The 20481-nt window shown below is 42.1% G+C and overlaps 1 protein-coding gene across 3 annotated transcripts in view; it reads right to left on the bottom strand.

Annotated features, from left to right (window-relative positions):
- Positions 1-566: 566 nt before the first annotated feature.
- LOC126272245 (solute carrier family 52, riboflavin transporter, member 3-A-like) overlaps positions 567-20481 on the bottom strand; it is an 84148-nt gene continuing 64233 nt past the window's right edge. For all 3 annotated transcript variants that reach the window (XM_049974950.1, XM_049974952.1, XM_049974951.1), the window contains exon 3: positions 567-967. In XM_049974950.1, coding sequence (XP_049830907.1) covers positions 773-967 — 195 coding nt within the window. In that variant the 3' untranslated portion in view covers positions 567-772. The remainder of the gene's footprint in view (positions 968-20481) is intronic.

The following is a 20481-nucleotide window of genomic DNA, read 5'->3' as shown; positions in this document are numbered from 1 at the left end:
TCCCAAAGAAGTGATACATTATTTCAGAACAGAACCTCGCTAAAAGTCAGTTTCAGCCTCAAGATCCCTAACCTACGACCTGCGTGCTGTTTTCTGAGCTGAGGACATCAACTTGAAGACAGCAGGTTAGTGAACTACAACGGAACCTTCGTATTCAACACAGTGCAGTGGAAACAACTAGGCGCCTCACGTCAACTGCATGCACAGAACAAATGTGCTCAGTGACACGTCATCTGCAGAAATGCTGAGAAGGTAAAGGAGGATGATCATTATTAAAACCTACAATCAATTGATTCTTTCTTTCTTGCCGTATGATGCACTTCGTGAATCAAACCTGAGGTTGTTTGCTACAAAATGCTACCACAGATTCTATAAGTTATCGTAATAAATAACTATGTCACTCCAAAGTTGTAGAGTCCTTTTTGACTCACCCTGTATAGAGCAGACATTGCGTGGATCTCTTACATCAAATTTCTACACGAATATTTGAAAAACATCTTGGTAACCTGTCGGTGGACACTCTGTTATTCTTTGGACATTGCGTGCGAGGAGCCAGATTTGAAATAAAAAAATATATACGGCATTTATTGTAAATGGCAGTATACATATAACACGTAAACAATTCGTAGACAGAACTGATGTCCGTGTCAGTTTCACAGCACAAAGTAATGTCATCTGCAGATCGTGTTCACGGGGCAGTGTAAATAAAATAGTACAGTCACTATGTGACGTGCGCAGCTTGTAGTCTCGTGCACACTGTCTGTGGAAGTGATCAGCATGGAGAGTACGAATGGAAGATGCCGGCGTAGTTGACCAGGAAGAAGGTGACCACGGAAGCGACGGCAGACCCCATCTGCTGCGCGGCGCCGCACCAGAACAGGCTGCGACCGCCCTCCGTGCGGAAGATGGACGCTATCGCCAGCTTCATGTACGAAATGGCTCCCGTGAAGATCACCCACGAAATAACCTGCAAACAAGCAAATAATGGCATTGATTCGTTCCTCAAATACAATGACGGCAAGGAATCGCGACACAAAGAGATAATTAATGCAGAGTAATGAAATTTCGGAATACATTTCTCTACGTAACATATTAAAATTTTTAACACTGCAATATCACAGGTTAATGTAAGCACGAGACAATCCACTGCGAATGTGAAATGCTGGTACATTAATAACTAGTGTAACCACCAGAATGATGAATGCAAGCATGCAAACGTGCTGAGTTGTGTCGTACAGGTGCCGGATGTCAGTTTGTGTGATGGAGTTTAATGCCTGATGCACTTGGTCGGGCCGGCCGCTGTGGCCGAGCGGTTCTAGGGGTTTCAGTCCGGACCCGCGCTGCTGCTACGGTCGCATGGATGTGTGTGATGTCCTAAGGTTAGTTAGCCGGCCTGGGTGGTCTCGCGGTTCTAGGCGCGCAATCCGGAACAGTGCGACTGTTACGGTCGCAGGTTCGAATCCTGTCTCGGGCATGGATATGTGTGATGTCCTTAGGTTAGTTAGGTTTAAGTAGTTCTAAGTTCTAGGGGACTAATGACCACAGCAGTTGAGTCCCATAGTGCTCAGAGCCATTTGAACCATTTGAACCTTAGGTTAGTTAGGTTTAAGTAATTCTAAGTCTAGGAGACAGATGACCTCAGGTGTTAAGCCCCATAGTGGATAGAGCCATTTGAACCATTTTGAACCAGCAGTTGGTCGGACAATATAGGGAGGGACGCCTATTGCTGTTTGTGGATGACGCTGGAGTTCTCGTCTGATGATGTCCGATACGTGCTCCATTGGAGAGAGTACTAGTGTTGGATGAGGCCAAGCAACATGTCGACACTCTGTAGAGCACGTCGGGTTACTGACGCGGTACGTGGGCGAGCATTGTCCTGTTGGAAAATACGCCCTGGAATGGTGTTCACCAGACTGACGAACAAATCTGGAATCATGGTGTGTGGGATAACGACGAGAGTGCTACTGCTATCATATTAAATCACACCCCACATCTTAACTCCTGATGAAGGTCCAGTGTGTCTTGCGCGTAGACAGGCTGGTTACAGGTCATCAACTGACCTCCTTCTAACTAACACACAGTTATCATTGGCACCGAGGCAGAACCAGCTTTTATCAGAAAACACAATATACCTCCACAATGCCCTCCAATGATTTCTCTCTTGACGCCACTGAAGTCGCAAATGACGTTGGTTTGGCGTTAGTGGAACGCACACTACAGAGCATGTTGGTCGGAGTTACCCCTGAAGTGACCAATTTGTAATACTTCGTTGTGTCACTGTGATACCAACTGCTCCTGAAATAGCTGCTGCAGATGAAGTACAATGGGTTCTAGCCATACTCCAAATATGATGGTCTTCCCTTTCGGCAGTACCACTTCGCCGTTCTGAGCCTGATCTTCTTGCGAGCCTCTATAGACATTCGGGTAAATTCTTCATGGTGTGTCGTTTTTTTGCGTTAGTGATTGTGCGAGACGTCCATCTGTTGAGGAATTACATGACATATTCTCAGCTAAAACATAATGAGGAATCTCGAGCAGAATGACCTTCATCAAAGTCAACCAGAATGTCTTCCACAAACATCGCTTATGGGAAACGCAATTCGAGCGTTTTAGCGAAAGCAGTCAGGTAACTGCAACATTTATTCGGTTCTGGAACTCATTTGACTGAGTACAATCATATGGGACATCTAATTAAATCTATGACTGGATTGAGGATTTCTTGTTAGGGACGAAGCAGCATGTTATCTTTGATGAAGAGCCATCGATAGATGTAGAAGCAACCTCGGGAGTGTTCCATACTACTGCCTTACAAACCTTGCTGTTCGTTTTCTATATAAATGACCTAATAATAGTAACCTCACCTTCTTGCAGATATAACGAAGTTCTGTCTAAAAGAAGAGGACAAATACTGCCAGATCTTGATAAGTTATCAAACAAGTAAACTGATTGTCAGCTTGCTTTGAATGTTCATAAATGTAAAATTCTGCAGCTCAAAAAACCCAAATACTGAGAAAATACGATGAGTCTCCAAAAGAGATTGCCTGAAATGGTTCAAATGGCTCTGAGCACTATGGGACTTAACTTCTGAGGTCATTAGGCCCCTAGAACTTAGAACTACTTAAACGTAACTAACCTGAGGACATCACACACATCCATGCCCGAGGCAGGATTCGATCCTGCGACTGTAGCGGTCGCGCGGTTCCAGATTGAAGTGCCTAGAACCGCTCGGCCACACCGGCCGGCAGAGATTGCCTATAAAACTCGTGTACGACCCATCAAAGAGTATTTCTGAAGTGTGTGGGACCCAAAGCAAATATAAATGACTAACAGAGGATATTTAGCGCATACAGAGAAGGGCAGCACGAATGGTGACAGATTTGTTTGACCTATGCGAGAACATCACGTAAATGCTGAAAACGCTGAGCTGGCAGGCACTTGAAGACAGACGCGCATTATTTCCTGAAAGCCTACTTGCAAAATTTCAGGAAACAGTAATCAGTGAGGACACTATAATATACCGCAACCCTCTGTACTTAGCTCCATAGGGATCATGAAGAGAGGGTTACACTACTTACAGCATGTACAGAGACATTAAAGCAATCATTCTTCCCATTCTCCATATATGAATGGAGCGGGAAGACACCTTCATGAGAAGTTCCCTTTAAAATCAATTTATAGAGGTCTGAAGAATGGCAATATAGACGTAGGCGCACTGTTGACCACTGACAACTGCGTCATTTGGATGCGTTATGGAGGAGCATGTCATTAGCATAGAGGTCTTGCAGACACTGTTAGCTTCCGAAACACTAGAGCTACTACTTCACAGCCAGCCGGTGTGGCCGTGCGGTTCTAGACGCTTCAGTCTGGAACCGCGTGACCGCTACAGTCGCAGGTTCGAATCCTGCTTCAGGCATAGATGTGTGTGATGTCCTTAGGTTAGTTAGGTTTAGGTAGTTCTAAGTTCTAGGGGACTGATGACCTCAGTCAGATGTTAAGTCACATAGTGCTACGAGCCATTTGAACTACTACTTCTCATTGGAGCAGAATTCGACAATGGTTGCAGAGGGAAATCAGCTCTGGCCTATTTAGCGGAATTATTTTTGTGCTGGCGTAAGCTGTCGCCAGCACACTGGTCAGCAAATGTCGATAGTAGGCGCTGGATCAAGTGCGAATCTCATGAGAGAGGCTGGAGACAGACTTGCAGGCAACAAGCCGCCAACGCCATCTCGACAGCAACTATTTAGATCGCAGCCGCTGACCAGTGGATCTCACCCACTAGCACAGTCACTGACTCACTGACTCATGCTAGTTTGGCGTTTGTCATTCATTCACATAGCGGATCACAGGCTAAGACAGTACACAGTGGCCAGATTTGATTTATAGTGAGTAAAGTTTGGAACAGGAAGATTTCCAGTAGTGTCTGCAAGAGGACTATTATTACTGAGAGCTTGTACCAAAACACGTGGACTCTATTCAAGATACGCAGCTCGCTCTACCTGTAAACAAAGAACTGCGTGAATCCACGTGTGCATTTGTGTCGTAGAAAGAGGATACTGGCCATCTATAACAACACCCTCTCCCTTGCTTCCTTGAAACAACAGTCTACAATTTTAAAGTTCGTATTTAGTGATTTAGATAATCGACAGTTACACTTGGATTCTAACTCAGTTGCTCCCCAATACGAGTCCAAAATCTTAGGTGGTGCAGGAATTCCTTCAGGGGAATCTCCCAAAATATGTCTTGCTGACGTAGTGACGTCACTTTTCCCTGGAGTTTACGAGAATAACTGCAGTCGCAAAGAGAGAGCAGGAAAGATTAGAAGTCCCAACACTGGACGAGGCAGCTAACTTGGGCGTGTACGCGGACTCGTGAAAGACATCACTTGAGTCACAAGGGACGTCGTAGTTCACGTGATATGTGATTGTAGCGCATTCCAGCGGCAACTATGGGCTGTATCTGGTTTGCAGACCACACAGTTTCTTTATAAAAATGAAGCACGTAAAATCCCTACGACAGGTTTTTTTTTTTTTTCGTCAGCCTTCTGGTTGGTTTGATGCGGCGTGCAACGAGGTCCTCTCTTGCGCCTGCCTCTTCATCACAGAGGAGCACTTGCATCCGACATCCCTATAATTCACGTTTCCTCTCTTTCCATATCATAGTCATGTTGTGCTGTCTGTAGGACGCAAAAATAAAAACTTCAGTGTTCATGAACACGTTACAAGAAGAAAAAGAAATCCCTATGTCTAGTCAGTAAGGTTATATAACCTTATAAAACTTCACAAGTCGGACAAAAACACTGCTGAGAGAGAGCGCACATATTTTTAAATAAAATTGAGTGTTACGGAACATATTGCTATTAATCTGATAAGAAAACCACACAACATTTTGAAAACGTGAAGGGAATTAGACTTCACGGGCCTGTCATGGACTTTAAACATGATGAAATGGCCGGTTACCGCCACTGCTGTAATTATGTCTGGGAGATACGCAAAAATCGGGAAACAATGCTATATATTCAAGAAATCACAAATTTTTATTACCAGGAAAAAGTCATTTATGAAGTATCTCAACATTCAGTCCTAGCTCGACCGTTGTTTCGTATGATACATGTAAATGGTCTTCCTTTCAATACACGATAAGAATAGGGTAGCTAAGGCGAAATGTGTTCCTAAGGGACCAAACTGCAGAGGTCATCGGTCCCTAGACTTACACTCTACTTGAGCTAACTTAAACTAACTTATGCCAAGAGCAACATACACACGCATGCCTCCAACGGGAGGTGCCGCGGAAGTAAAGGTGAACAAGTTCGTAGGCGAGGAAGAAGGCGCTGATGACAATTTGAATAACGATAAAATTTATGATACTGAGTTGTCAGGGATTACTAGTTGCTCTGAACGGATGGATGATCTGTACCAAGGGCTAAAGCAGTACGACTGGGAGGATTTAAAAAGAATTGTGCGACCAAAAGGTTAGATAATAGTGAAAAGAGGAAAAAGGATGTTGAGAATAGGACAAGGCTTGACATAAGAAAAGAAATACGGTCACAATGAGGGGAATGGCAGAAAATGAAATCTCAGCATCGGGACGAAGCATTCCTTACTAATGAATCGCCAGCGAAACAAACCATTGTCAGTAAGCCAGAAGAAGCAGATAAAGATAAATGTTTACGAATTACTGACGTTCACGAAGACTACACAAAATACGGTAGACGACTCTAGAGCCGATGTAAATGACTGTTCTGACGAAGAACCTGTAATGAAAGAGAAATAACCAATAACAGTATGAGGAAACTGTTACTCTGATTATTTAAGGGTCGACAAAAGGTCTGATGAAGAAATGAACATGTGTCAACAAAAGGCGTTTCTTTCAGAACCGAACAGTGACCCAGAATGGTCAGATACAGAAGATAGTTCGGCTGAAGAGCATACTGAAGTAACAGAAATGGAGGAAGGCGTGACGCAATGTTGTTTTGTACTATCAGACGAAGCAACTTCAAAACAAAAATCGGAAATAAACACAGAACCAAGAAAGAAAGAACCTCCACACTATATTACACTTAACCAACAACTAATTCATAATAAATCTGAAAACCGAAAAAATCTCCAGACATATGTAATTTGTAGGTGAATAAAACGTCTTGGAATGATCTTAAGGTCCGTCAAAATTTGTTATGGAACGAATAAAAGAACTCCGACAGTAGAACAATTAAAGAAACCATCATCCTTGACGAAATTTGCGACATTAGGCAACAAGTCCTTTTAGACATTGAGTCACAAGTCAGTGCCAGATCAAATTCATATCTGAGTACATTTCAGACGAATATTGATTAATAATGACTAGAAACCGGATTACATGCATTTGCATGTTGCATATGCATTTGCATATTTGGCTCCTTTTCACCGGTTATTGCATATTTTAACTAAAAACTAGTGACGATGCATATCTATCTTAACAATATTTTAAAAATTTGGACAGGTGGTCTCTAGCTCGATCTGGTTTTGATGTCTCACAGGTTGACCGCGACCTGCAGTTGTGTACAATCGCCAACCGAGAGGCCACTCCGTAGCAAAATCATTCCACAAGAGGAACAGGAAGACAGTCAATGTTCCTGCGCCCGCGTCCCCGGGTAATCCCCTCCCTTGTTGTACCGTGCGCGTCGGCAACAATTACACTAAACTTTTAGTCGCACGTCCATTGTTTCAGTTTAGTTTTCTATTTACTTCTACACTCTTGAATCTGGCTACGACGTTAGTGTGTAATGTGTTGTGCGCCATGCCGTCGGAAAAAAAGTCGTTTCGTGGATAGCTGACCATCCTGGAACATTAACATTTGACGGAATTGTTTCATATTGTCGTGTTTGTTAGAAAAAAGTTTCGTGCAAAAACAAAGCTTCAAATAGACAAGCATATCAAGACAAGTCTTCATATCGTAGGAATGCAGAAGAAATGACCACGACAACAACTTCTGACAACAGCAATTTGCAGTACCAGAGATTTGTTGAAAGGTAACCAAAAAAGTACGTTTTACATGGATCTATGTGAAGTATTCATTGCAAGCAATATTTCTCTTCACAAACTTATAAACCCCATCCTCAAAGGTCTCCTGCGCAAATATTGCTTAAATCAAAATATACCAAATGAATCAACATTGCGTAAAGATTACATACCGACAATTTACGTAAATGTTCTGGAAGAAATACGCAATGAACTCAAGGACAGCGTTATCTGGATTTCAGTTGACGAAACTACAAATACTTCTGGCCATTACATTGCAAATTTAATTGTTGGTGGTTTAAAAGGAGAGTCTTCTTCTTCCTATTTAGCGACCTGCAAAGACCTTGAAAAAGTAAATCATTCTACGGTCTCCAGATTTGTGAATGAGGGAATTAGAAAAATATTTCCAGAATCTTCTGTATATGAAAAGGTGTTTGTGTTTCTACTGCTCGCTATATGATGAAAGCAAAAAAAGCCTTCCGAGTATTTTATCCCAATTTGATTCATGTGACTTGGTTTGCTCATAGAGTACATCGCCTTGCTGAAGAAGTACGTTCAGCGTTTGTGAATGTAAATAACTGATTTTATCCACAAAGCAGGTGTTTCTAAAGGCTCCTGTTCGGATCAAGGCCTACAAAGAAAAACTAACAAATGTGCCTTTTCCTCCCGAACCAGTAGTAACTCGTTGGGATATGTGGGTCGAAGCTGTGTTGTTTTACAATGGACATTGTGAGGCCATTAGAGGGACAGTAAACGACTTCGATAGTGCAGAGACTTTGGTAGTTTGCCAGTGCAAGGAGGCTTTTAATGATTCCGGTATTAAAAAAGACATTGCTGTGATAAGCACTTTGTTTTCCCACATATCTGCCAGTATTAAAAAGCTAGAAACTCAAGGTTTGGCGTTGAATGAATCTATTCAGTTAATGAATAAAATTATTCTAGTGAACTTCTCATTGTCGGAGGTATTCCAAAGAAAACTTAAAGAAAAGTTTGAAAATATTTTAAACAGTAACACAGGCTTTGAACCCTTGTACCAAATTGATAGTTTTATTAATGGGACAGGTGAAGTTTTACCAGAAACAATAAGTGCCAACATATCATCCAAATTTAAATCCTGCCCAGTTACCTCAGCTGACGTAAAACGGTCCTATTCTGCTTATAAAAATGTTTCGCGTGATCGAAGACACAATCTTACTATCGAACATTTGGAACAGTACTTAATCGTTTATATCTAAAATAGTAGAATAATGTTAAAATAAATTTTACATGATGCCATGGTCCAACAGTGTTAATTAAAAGTTAATGCTGTTCAAAAAATTCATGCTTGTATGTTGTTTTTTAAATTAAATATTATGGAGTTTTTGAGTGTGGCTCTCTTGAGTGCGATATATCTCGAAGTTGGTCCTGTACATATCGATAGTTTCGCTGCGACTCACTCATCGCAACCGCTTGTTACCGACAGCAGTAGCAAAGAAGGAACAACTCTTGAAACACGGTATGCGTCCCATTTTGAAAATTTTTGGAAAATAATAGCAGAAAAGCACCCTGCCTAATTTCTACCAGAAAGTGTTCAGAAAATGATATCAGCGTTCTAAATGTACCGATTTTTCTCGTGGCCGGCGCTCTCCTTCGTAACTAATATGCACAGATTCGACATTGAGATGTAATGCACACAGTAACTACCATGTACCTTCAGTTTTTGAGCTTGCATATTTCGACATTTTTCATGCAATTTTAAACATTTTTCATGCGTATTTCCATGCATATTTTAAGGTTTTTATGATATATACAATACGATCTCTAGTAATGGCGTCGTAAATGGCATCGAAGTTGTAGAGGCTACAGGTAAAAAGAGTAAGCCAATTAAAAGTCAAGTATTGGCAGAATTAAAGATTATAAGACGAAAATCTGAACATGATTTCTTGGTCGTTCCAGATTTGAAACCAAAAATAATTTTAGGGACACGTTGGTTGGATAAAGAAAATTTGGTCATTGACTGCAGTAACGAAGTTGTGCAATTAGAAACTGACGCTAGAAATGAAAGCTTCTTTAGTGTTTTTGAAATGTACCATGTCAAACGCTTAATTGATGACAACCAGAAGGAGGATGATTTTAAAGAAATCATTAAGGTCATACAAGACCTCACACTAGAACAAAAATCTGAACTGCTTAGCATATTAGAAAGACACTAGGATGTATTTTCGGACAAACCTGTGTTACTTAAGAACTATGAGTACTGTATCGAAACTCTGACACACGAACCGTTTCTCGTGAGAACTTATTCGGCTCTCTTGTGTAAGAAACAAGCTGCACAGGCAGAAATAGAAAAAAATAGTTGAATGTGGGGCAACTGAACGAAGCAACATGGAATATAATAGTCCTCCCATTATTCTATATCAGAAAGATGGGGGCGTGCGAGTGGTGATTGACGCACGAACTTTAAATACACTCCTGGAAATGGAAAAAAGAACACATTGACACCGGTGTGTCAGACCCACCATACTTGCTCCAGACACTGCGAGAGGGCTGTACAAGCAATGATCACACGCACGGCACAGCGGACACACCAGGAACCGCGGTGTTGGCCGTCGAATGGCGCTAGCTGCGCAGCATTTGTGCACCGCCGCCGTCAGTGTCAGCCAGTTTGCCGTGGCATACGGAGCTCCATCGCAGTCTTTAACACTGGTAGCATGCCGCGACAGCGTGGACGTGAACCGTATGTGCAGTTGACGGACTTTGAGCGAGGGCGTATAGTGGGCATGCGGGAGGCCGGGTGGACGTACCGCCGAATTGCTCAACACGTGGGGCGTGAGGTCTCCACAGTACATCGATGTTGTCGCCAGTGGTCGGCGGAAGGTGCACGTGCCCGTCGACCTGGGACCGGACCGCAGCGACGCACGGATGCACGCCAAGACCGTAGGATCCTACGCAGTGCCGTAGGGGACCGTACCGCCACTTCCCAGCAAATTAGGGACACTGTTGCTCCTGGGGTATCGGCGAGGACCATTCGCAACCATCTCCATGAAGCTGGGCTACGGTCCCGCACACCGTTAGGCCGTCTTCCGCTCACGCCCCAACATCGTGCAGCACGCCTCCAGTGGTGTCGCGACAGGCGTGAATGGAGGGACGAATGGAGACGTGTCGTCTTCAGCGATGAGAGTCGCTTCTGCGTTGGTGCCAATGATGGTCGTATGAGTGTTTGGCGCCGTGCAGGTGAGCGCCACAATCAGGACTGCGTACGACCGAGGCACACAGGGCCAACACCCGGTATCATGGTGTGGGGAGCGATCTCCTACACTGGCCGTACACCTCTGGTGATCGTCGAGGGGACACTGAATAGTGCACGGTACATCCAAACCGTCATCGAACCCATCGTTGTACCATTCCTAGACCGGCAAGGGAACTTGCTGTTCCAACAGGACAATGCACGTCTGCATGTATCCCGTGCCACCCAACGTGCTCTAGAAGGTGTAAGTCAACTACCCTGGCCAGCAAGATCTCCGGATCTGTCCCCCATTGAGCATGTTTGGGACTGGATGAAGCGTCGTCTCACGCGGTCTGCACGTCCAGCACGAACGCTGGTCCAACTGAGGCGCCAGGTGGAAATGGCATGGCAAGCCGTTCCACAGGACTACATCCAGCATCTCTACGATGGTCTCCATGGGAGAATAGCAGTCTGCATTGCTGCGAAAGGTGGATATACACTGTACTAGTGCCGACATTGTGCATGATCTGTTGCCTGTGTCTATGTGCCTGTGGTTCTTTCAGTGTGATCATGTGATGTATCTGACCCCAGGAATGTGTCAATAAAGTTTCCCCTTCCTGGGACAATGAATTCACGGTGTTCTTATTTCAATTTCCAGGAGTGTAACATTATCAAAAGAGAAGTAACCCGAACCTGCAAGTAGCCCTGTTGTAACGTATATGCACGAACTAGGTAAATTATGTAGAAGTTACTGATACCACAGGCATAGGGCGTGGGTCAGATTTGTGTCAGAATGTGATGCTGTCATGAATGCCCCACACCTTGAGTCCCAGGGCTTCACTCCAGAGGAAATTTTGCTAAACAGTGAAAGTATAATAAAAGAGACCTTAGAATTTCCACCATGTGTAAACTCAGGACTGAACATAAAAAAGGAATTAGTGACCGAAAGAATGAAGCAAAAAGTGGAAGCCAGATCTAAGAGGCATGATGCAAACCTCAAAGTTACCAAGTTCAGAACTGGAGATTGTATTTTCGTTGAAACTAATGAGAACTCTAGTAAAACTGAACTGAACTCGAGTAAAACTGTGAGGGACGGGAAAAATCCACCGTGGTTCAACAACAAAGTTAGGAAACTACTGCGAAAGCAAAGGGAGCTTCACTCGAAGTGTAAACGCAGCCAAAACCTCTCAGACAAACAGAAGCTAAAGGATGTCAAAGTTAGCGTAAGGAGGGCTATGCGTGAAGCGTTCAGTGAATTCGAAAGTAAAATTCTATTTAACGACTTGAAACAGAGGATGACACGCGTAAAGCTGAAATACTAAACACCTTTTTCCAAAGCTGTTTCACAGAGGAAGACCGCACTGAAGTCCTTCTCTAAATCCTCGCACAAACGAAAAAATGGCTGACATCGAAATAAGTGTCCAAGGAATAGAAAAGCAACTGGAATCACTCAACAGAGGAAACTCCATTGGACCTGACGGGATACCAATTCGATTCTACACAGAGTACGTGAAAGAACTTGCCCCCCCCCCCTTTCTAACAGCTGTGAACCGCAAGTCTCTAGAAGAACGGAAGGTTCCAAATGATTGGAAAAGAGTACAGGTAGCCCCTTTCTTCAAGAAGGGTCGTCGAGCAGATGCGCAAAACTATAGACCTATATCTCTGACGTCGATCTGTTGTAGAATTTTAGAACATGTTTTTTGCTCGCGTATCATGTCGTTTTTTGGAAACCCAGAATGTACTCTGCAGGAATCAACATGTATTCCAGAAACAGCGATCGTGTGAGACCCAACTCGCTTTATTTGTTCATGAGACCCAGAAAATAATAGATACAGGCTCCTAGGTAGATGCTATTTTCCTTGACTTCCGGAAGGCGTTCGATACAGTTCCACTGTCGCCTGATAAACAAAGTAAGAGCCTACGGAGCATCAGACCAGCGGTGTGGCTGGATTGAAGAGTTTTTAGCAAACAGAACACAGCATGTTGTTATCAATGGAGAGACATCTACAGACGTTAAAGTAACCTCTGGCGTGCCACAGGGGAGTGTTATGGGACCACTGCTTTTCACCATATATATAAATGACCTAGTAGATAGTGTCGGAAGTTCCATGCTGCTTTTCGCGGATGATGCTGTAGTATACAGAGAAGTTGCAGCATAGAAAATTGTAGCGAAATGCAGGAAGATATGCAGCGGATAGGCACTTGGTGCAGGGAATAGTAACTGAATCTTAACATAGACAAATGTAATGTATTGCGAATATGTAGAAAGAAGGATCCTTTTTGTATGATTATGTGATAGCGGAACAAACACTGGTAGCAGTTACTTCTGTAAAATATCTGGGAGTATGTGTGCGGAACGATTTGAAGTGGAATGATCATATAAAATTAATTGTTGGTAAGGCGGGTGAGTCCTTAGAAAATGTAGTCCATCAACAAAGGAGGTGGCTTACAAAACAATCGTTCGACCTATACTTGAGTATTGTTTATCATTGTGGGATCCGTACCAGATAGGGTTGACGGAGGAGATAGAGAAGATCCAAAGAAGAGCGGCGCGTTTCGTCACAGGGTTATTTGGTAACCCTGATAGCGTTTCGGAGATGTTTAGCAAATTCAAGCGGCAGACTCTGTAAGAGAGGCGCTCTGCATCGCGTTGTAGCTTGCTGTCCATGTTTCGAGAGGGTGCGTTTCTGGATGAGGTATCGAATATATTCCTTCCCCCTACATATACCTACCGAGGAGTTAACGAATGTAAAATTAGAGAGATAAGCGCGCGCACGGGGGCTTTCCGGCAGTCGTTCTTCCCGCGAACCATACGCGACTGGAACAGAAAAGGGGGATAATGACAGTGGCACGTAAAGTGCCCTCCGCCACACACAGTTGGGTGGCTTGCGGAGTATAAATGAAGATGCAGATGTAGATGATTTGAATTATGAAATTTCCAAATTTAAATATATTTACAATGGCCCATTTGAACTGCAAGGAACTCCTCGCAATAACACATACTACCTGGTGTTCCCAAAATCAGAGAAGCCCTCAGGTGTTCGTAACATAGTGAACTTGAAACTTTATGTCCAGAGCACTATTTGAGAACGTGTCCTGAATAATATGAAATGTATTATAATATTTTTTTTAAATAATGTGAAAACTTGCTGTTATAATTTTGCTTATGTATGTTTATATGTTTCAGATTCTTAACGATGTAACTGTGTGTAGATTGAAATGGAATTCCAAAACAGTGAAATAACATGCTAAAAGGATGTATTCCAAAATGAATTGCAGTCTGATAAAATGGACTGCCAATATGTGCAATAGGCATCAAAATTTCTTGCTAACTGCATAAAACATGGAAATATGTTTCAAAACGACTGCCAAATATCTCAGTGAGCAGCCAAGTGATCCCTAGATAAAGCAAGGATTGTAAATAAAGGCGTGGGAATGGGCTACCTGAAGTTATGGAGGGGCAGTGAGAAAATTTATGCTTATTATGAACAGAGTTTTGCAGAACTGAATACAAATTAATGCACCCAAAAACATATACCTGGTGAAAATAATAACTTTTCCTAATTGCTTTTCATGCATACAGACTGAGAGTACAATCTTCAATAGTATTTTTGAAAATGATAAAAAATTTGAAGAAAAGCTACATATATTGCCTTGAAAGCAAAATAAATGAACTGCTCAACGTTCCTAGTAAACAATTGTAAATACTGAAAAAAATCTGTATAATCTCTATGAAAAAGCTTGTATCATATTTTCTCTCTTGTATTTATGTATTAAGTATTGGCTTATTTATGTGTCATTATCATGTTGGTGTAACCATTGCTGTTCAGTGCTCTATTTAACAAAGAATTTCTTCCTCACCGTGAAATATTATGTCAAATGTAACTATGTTGTTCTTATGTGAATGAAGTGAAAAGGTGCTTTTTGTTTTTCTATTGCTATTTATATGAAGTGAATACTGTTGTCATTATCTCAATTTTTTTCTTTCTCGCTACACTGTTTGAGGTGTTATAGATGTTTCACTGATTTATACCTAATAGGAAACATCACTGGAACATGGGCCATGTGTAACATAATTATCGATTTACCTATACTACTATTATCTAAATTATTTTTCTGTTTTTACCTAATGTGACTTCTGTATAACCATGCTCTTTGCTACAACATCGATGTTAATGTTTTATTCTTTATTTATGATAAGTTTATGTACTTGTAATAAGACTATGAATACAAATTGAAACGTAATGTACTGTAAAAGAATGAAAAAGCTAAAAATTTAATTGTAATACTGATTAATGTACAGTGAAAGAAAGTTTGTAATCATGTAGAACTTGGAGGGAAGTCTCTCCGCAACGGAACTGGCTAGGTGGGAATAGAAAAGATTGATCTGGCGATCGAACTAGAAGGCTCCTGTGTGGCTAGCAGGCAATGGATGCACATCTTGTGATCTGAAATAGGCGACAAGAACTGCAAGACGGTATAATATAGCCTCAGGTGTGGAAGTAATGCGCCTTATTATTCATGGCATGCTCTGGTTAGCTCTGTACTATGAGTATCCGACGTTAAGAGGAGAATTTCCAGAGTTCACCACACAGAAAGAGCCATGGATACTTTTCCATCCTTTTTTGAACAGCACATGAGATCGACGCTGCCACTACCTTCATCTCACATTAACAGTTGAGTAATGTACAATTGGAACTGCGTGGACAGATAATGCTTTCGTTTTCAATACTATTAATTTTGTGTTCTGTAAATTTCGTGTTGAGCCATCGTATTTGATCCTTGGTCATTTACCTAGACAGGGTCCTATCCTAAGTGTTACGATTACTCCGAGTATCACGTTTTACTGAACTGGAAAGCAATTATTTTCCTTAAAAAAAGTTAACAGACTTTGTGGAGTTGTAAAGTACATACTTATTTAGTGGGCACAACTACTCTATGTAGTTTTCATGAATGGATAGTTAAAGCACTCAGTTCAGAGATTATTTTAATTGAAATAATAGTGTTTACTGTTTCATGTTTAATTTAGTTAACAGTGTTTCCCATTTTGTGTTGTGACTTAAGTGTACAGCCATGACCTGAATCTACCGATAAATTAGATTCTGGGTCTCCATGCTGGTTTTTGAGCCAAGTAGAAACGTCATATATCAATAACAGCAGCCAAAAATAAGTATCTAGCCATAATTATTCAAACTGCACTAGATCCAGGCGCTGCATATTCCATTTGCGCTAAATATTATGAGGTAGTGAACGATTCTTGAAAAATGCAAATCATAATCAGTACAAAAGATACTATTAATTCATAGCTATTTCAATAGTAATAATTTCTTATAATTAAACTGAGAAAAGAATCCCTTGTCCATGACAACAGCGCTCCTCCATAAGTAATCGTTTACCTATAATTATCATCATCCTTCTACTATAATCTACAAATAGTAAGTGTTGTTGAATGCCAGTTGTTGCCTAAACACATTAACCCTTCCCAAGTGTAGTTCAAGTCAATTCACTGGAATATTACTTCCTAAAACGTGCTTCTGTCCTCTTAACTTATCAGTAAAACAGAAGTTTAGTATCGAGTTAAGTCGACACACATACTTGACCTTCTTTATGAATCATACTAGTACTGAGTAAAACTTTGCCCAATTAGGCTCGTGATCATTTCTTTTACGGAAATACAGACTGCTTGAGTACTAATTGCACCTTGGCTCGATTCCCTCTTACTTTGCTATCGTTTCCTCTCAATAACATTGTTTCCTCTCAATAACAATCTTTCTAGTACTGAAAAATAGTCCGATACGTTTCCATTACATACATTCACGGTCACAAAAGTCCTTTCAGAGAAGTAACATTATCGGTATACTGCAAATTCAGTAGCAGCCAACAGTGTTACACAAATTCTTCATCTCAGTGGCAGCTGCGCCCCACATGCCTGTAATGCACGTTTCCTCTCTTGTCAGTAGCCTAGTCACGTTGTTCTGTCTGTAGCGTGCAAAAATAAGCACTACAGTATTCAAGAACGTGTTACAACAAGAAAATGAAATCTCCATGTCCAGTCAGTAAGGAAATAAGCTTATAAAACTTCACAAAATCGGACTAATACACTGCTGAGACAGAGCTCACATATATTCAAATAAAATCGAGTATTCCAGAAAATGTTCCTATTAACCTACTAAGAAAATCAGACAACCTTTTAGAAAACGTGAAGGGAACTAGGTTTAACTGGCCTATCATGGATTTCAAACATTGTGAGGTGACTGATACCACCACCACTATAATTACGTCCGGGTGATACGTAAAAATCGGGAAACAGTGCTATGTAATTCAAGAAAACCACAAATTTTTCTTACTAGGGAAACGTCATAAAGAATTATCCCAACAAACAATTCTAGTACTACCGTTGTTTAATATGATATATGTAAATGGTCTTCCTTTCAGTACACAATAAGAATAGGGAAGCTAAGGTGAAATGGCTGCAGGAGATGTGTGAACAAATCTAAAAAGAACTGGACATCGGAAAAAGAGATGCAGGAATTCCACTGTTAAACATGGTGGAGAGAGCGGATTAGTGGAAATAATACATTGGAGGCCTCTGCGAGTGGGTGGAACTGTCTCCTGACGTGATAGAAGAAAGTCACACAACCTTTTAGAAAATGTGAAGGGAACTAGGCGCCTGTAGAGTGCGTGCAGTATTACATGTTCCATAGGTGTGCAGACGGCGCGGTAGGGAAGCGGACAATTGTAGTGGTGGGGGCTCCTTTGAGGACTGGACTTTGTGGTAGCGGACGAGCAGTTCTGCAGCTTAAGCCTTAAGCCTTCACACACACGCTATCGCGCAGATCTTACAAGCTACAGCTAGCAAGTCAGCAAACGAGCGTATTAATGGGTTACGCCAGTATGACAAATAGTGCAACAAGTCAACCGTTTATTATCGAAAAGACAATGGTTTCAGGATGGCGCCGAAATTACAACAGAGGGAGCTATGTATTTTCGCCTGTCTTGCACACCATTTTTTCTTTCAGTTGTTGCCATGTTAAAATCTGCTTCTTTTCCCAAAACATAGAGGGGCTTTACACAACTTGACAACAATAACAAGCTAATACAGCTGCAATTGCAGTAGAACTCTGAAAGAGTCTGTTGTTAATCACACAACTGAGAACAAGTAATGTCAATAGCTTATGAAACGCTCATGCACGGAATAAAAATAAAAGGGTGATTTCAAACAATGGAAAATTCAGACTGGAATTATGACAGTATTATGAATAGTTTAGATTGCTACTCACCATACAGCAGAGATGTAGAGTCGCATATAGGCACAACAAAAAGACTGTCAAAAAAGTAAGCTTTCAGATAAAAAAGTCTTTATCCGAATTAGACAAAACAAACACACACACACACACACACACACAAACACACACACAGGCACGTGCGCGCTCCAGTCACGCGCACATGTCTGCAAATGCAACTCACACACAGATGACCACAGTGTTTGGCAGTTGCCAGACCGTGAGGAGCGCATGATGGGAGAAGAAACCTGGGTGGTGGGGTACAGAAGCTGCTATATGAGGGGGAGGTATAGCAGGAATAGGGGTGGGGGAAAGTAATGTGATGGTTATGAGATCATAGAGGGATGAGGTGGATTGTGGGTAGGGAGCTAAGTGCAATAGGGAGGTTAGACAGCTGGCAGGGAAGGGGGTGGGGCAGTGGAAAAGAAGTTAAAAGACTGTGGGTCCACTAACGGGATAGAGGACTGTGTAGTTCTGGGGTGGGAACAGATAAAGGGACAGGTAGGTGTAGAATGATAACTAGTGAAGGTTGAGACCAGTTGGGTATGGGAACTTACGATATACAGCAGAGAGAGTTCCCACCTGCGCAGTTCAGAAAAGCTGGTGTTGGTATCAAGGATCCAGATGGCACAGGATGTGAAGCAGTCATTAAAATGAAGAACGATGTGTTGGGCGTGCAGTTAGCAACTAGGTGGTTCTACAGCTGCATCTACATCTACATTTATACTCCGAAAGCCACCCAACGGCGTGTGGAGGAGGGCACTTTACGTGCCACTGTCATTACCCGCCTTTTCTGTTCCAGTCGCGTATGGTTCGCGCGAAGAACGACTGCCGGAAAGCCCCCGTGCGCGCTCGAACCTCTCTAATTTTACATTCGTTAACTCCTCGGGAGGTATAAGTAGCGGGAAGGAATATATTCGATACCTCATCCAGAAACGCACCCTCTAGAAAACCTGGACAGCAAGCTACACCGCGATGCAGAGCGCCTCTCTTGCAGAGTCTGCCACTTGAGTTTGCTAAACATCTCCGTAACGCTATCAGGGTTACCAAATAACCCTGTGACGAAACGCGCCGCTGTTCTTTGGATCTTCTCTACCTCCTCTGTCAACCCAACCTGGTACGGATCCCACACTGATGAGCAATACTCAAGTGTAGGTCATTTTTGATGAATCTTTAATGTGCCTTGCTATTAAAACAGCTTACTTACATAACACTAGAGTTATATAAGACGAAAATAACTAAATACGGCAAGTCTTAAACCATCAATACAACGTTTCCGATCATTTTATTACAATAAATCCTACCAACAACGATGCAGTTTCGAAAGATACTCAAAGTGCTGGTGCTTAGAAACAGCGTATATCCATAAGGTGTAAGTTATAACGCAAAAAACGTGGGTATCACTTGAAAAGTCAAATACGATATGGCGCCTCGCAACTTCAGCTTGTAGTGTAGAAAGTGTTTTTGCCTCTTATTGCTTCAGGCTTGCGTACCACGTTGGTGATATGTCGCAGACCCTATTTCGTGTTTCATGCGAGTGAACATAAAGTAACAGGAAGTGCCGTCACAAAATTTGTAAAATTCCACGTCAAGGTTAGCTAACCCGTCGTAAGCGTGGCCTTAATGGCCTGCCACAGACTTCAGAAACGGCGAGGTGACTGGTTAACACGACTGCTACAAATACATCCGGCAGATACGTAAAAATCGGAGAACTGCGCTATGTAACTCAAGAAAACCAGAAATATTACTAGGAAAAAGTCCTTAATGAAGTATCCCAAAGTTCAATCTTAGCTCGACCGCTGTTTTGTGTGGCACATGTAAATGGTCTTCCTTTCAATACGCTTTAAGATTTGCGAAGTGAAGTCGAAATGGCTGCGGTGAAAGTATGAACAAATCGAAAAAGAAATGACCGTCGGAAAGACAGGTTCAGCATACAGAAAAGCCAGAACAATGTTCAGTGAAGTTAAAAGTAAAGTTGTCAACATTAATAGCGCTGGAGGAATTCCGCTGTTAAATGTAGAGGAGAGAGCGGGTTGTTGTAGGCAATACACTGAATGCCTCTATGAGAGGGAGGAACTGTCTCCCGACGCGACTGAAGAAGAAATGGAAGTCAAGTTGGGAGACACAAGAAATCCAGGGTTACCATCACAGTTTGACAGAGCTTTTTGAGGACTTACGATATAATAAGGTAGAAGGCAGAGATAACATTCCTTCGGAATTTCTAAAATCATTTGGGTAAATGGCAACCAAAAGACTATCTGTGAGATAGGATACATACCATCAGACTATCGAAAAAAGGTATCTATCTATTCCGAAGACAGCAACGGCAGATAAGTACAGGAATTATTGCACAAGCAACTTAACAGCTCATACGTCGAAATTGCTGACAAGAGTAATATTCAGAAGGCATAAAAGGAAAATTCAGGATCTGGTAGGCAGTTTGGCTTTACAAAAGATAAGGACACCAGAGCTGCACTGCCTACGTTGTGACTCATGACGA

The sequence above is a fragment of the Schistocerca gregaria genome, chromosome 5 (assembly GCF_023897955.1).
Source record: "Schistocerca gregaria isolate iqSchGreg1 chromosome 5, iqSchGreg1.2, whole genome shotgun sequence".
Taxonomy (NCBI): Eukaryota; Metazoa; Arthropoda; class Insecta; order Orthoptera; family Acrididae; genus Schistocerca; species Schistocerca gregaria.
This window is presented reverse-complemented; position numbering and strand designations above follow the sequence as displayed.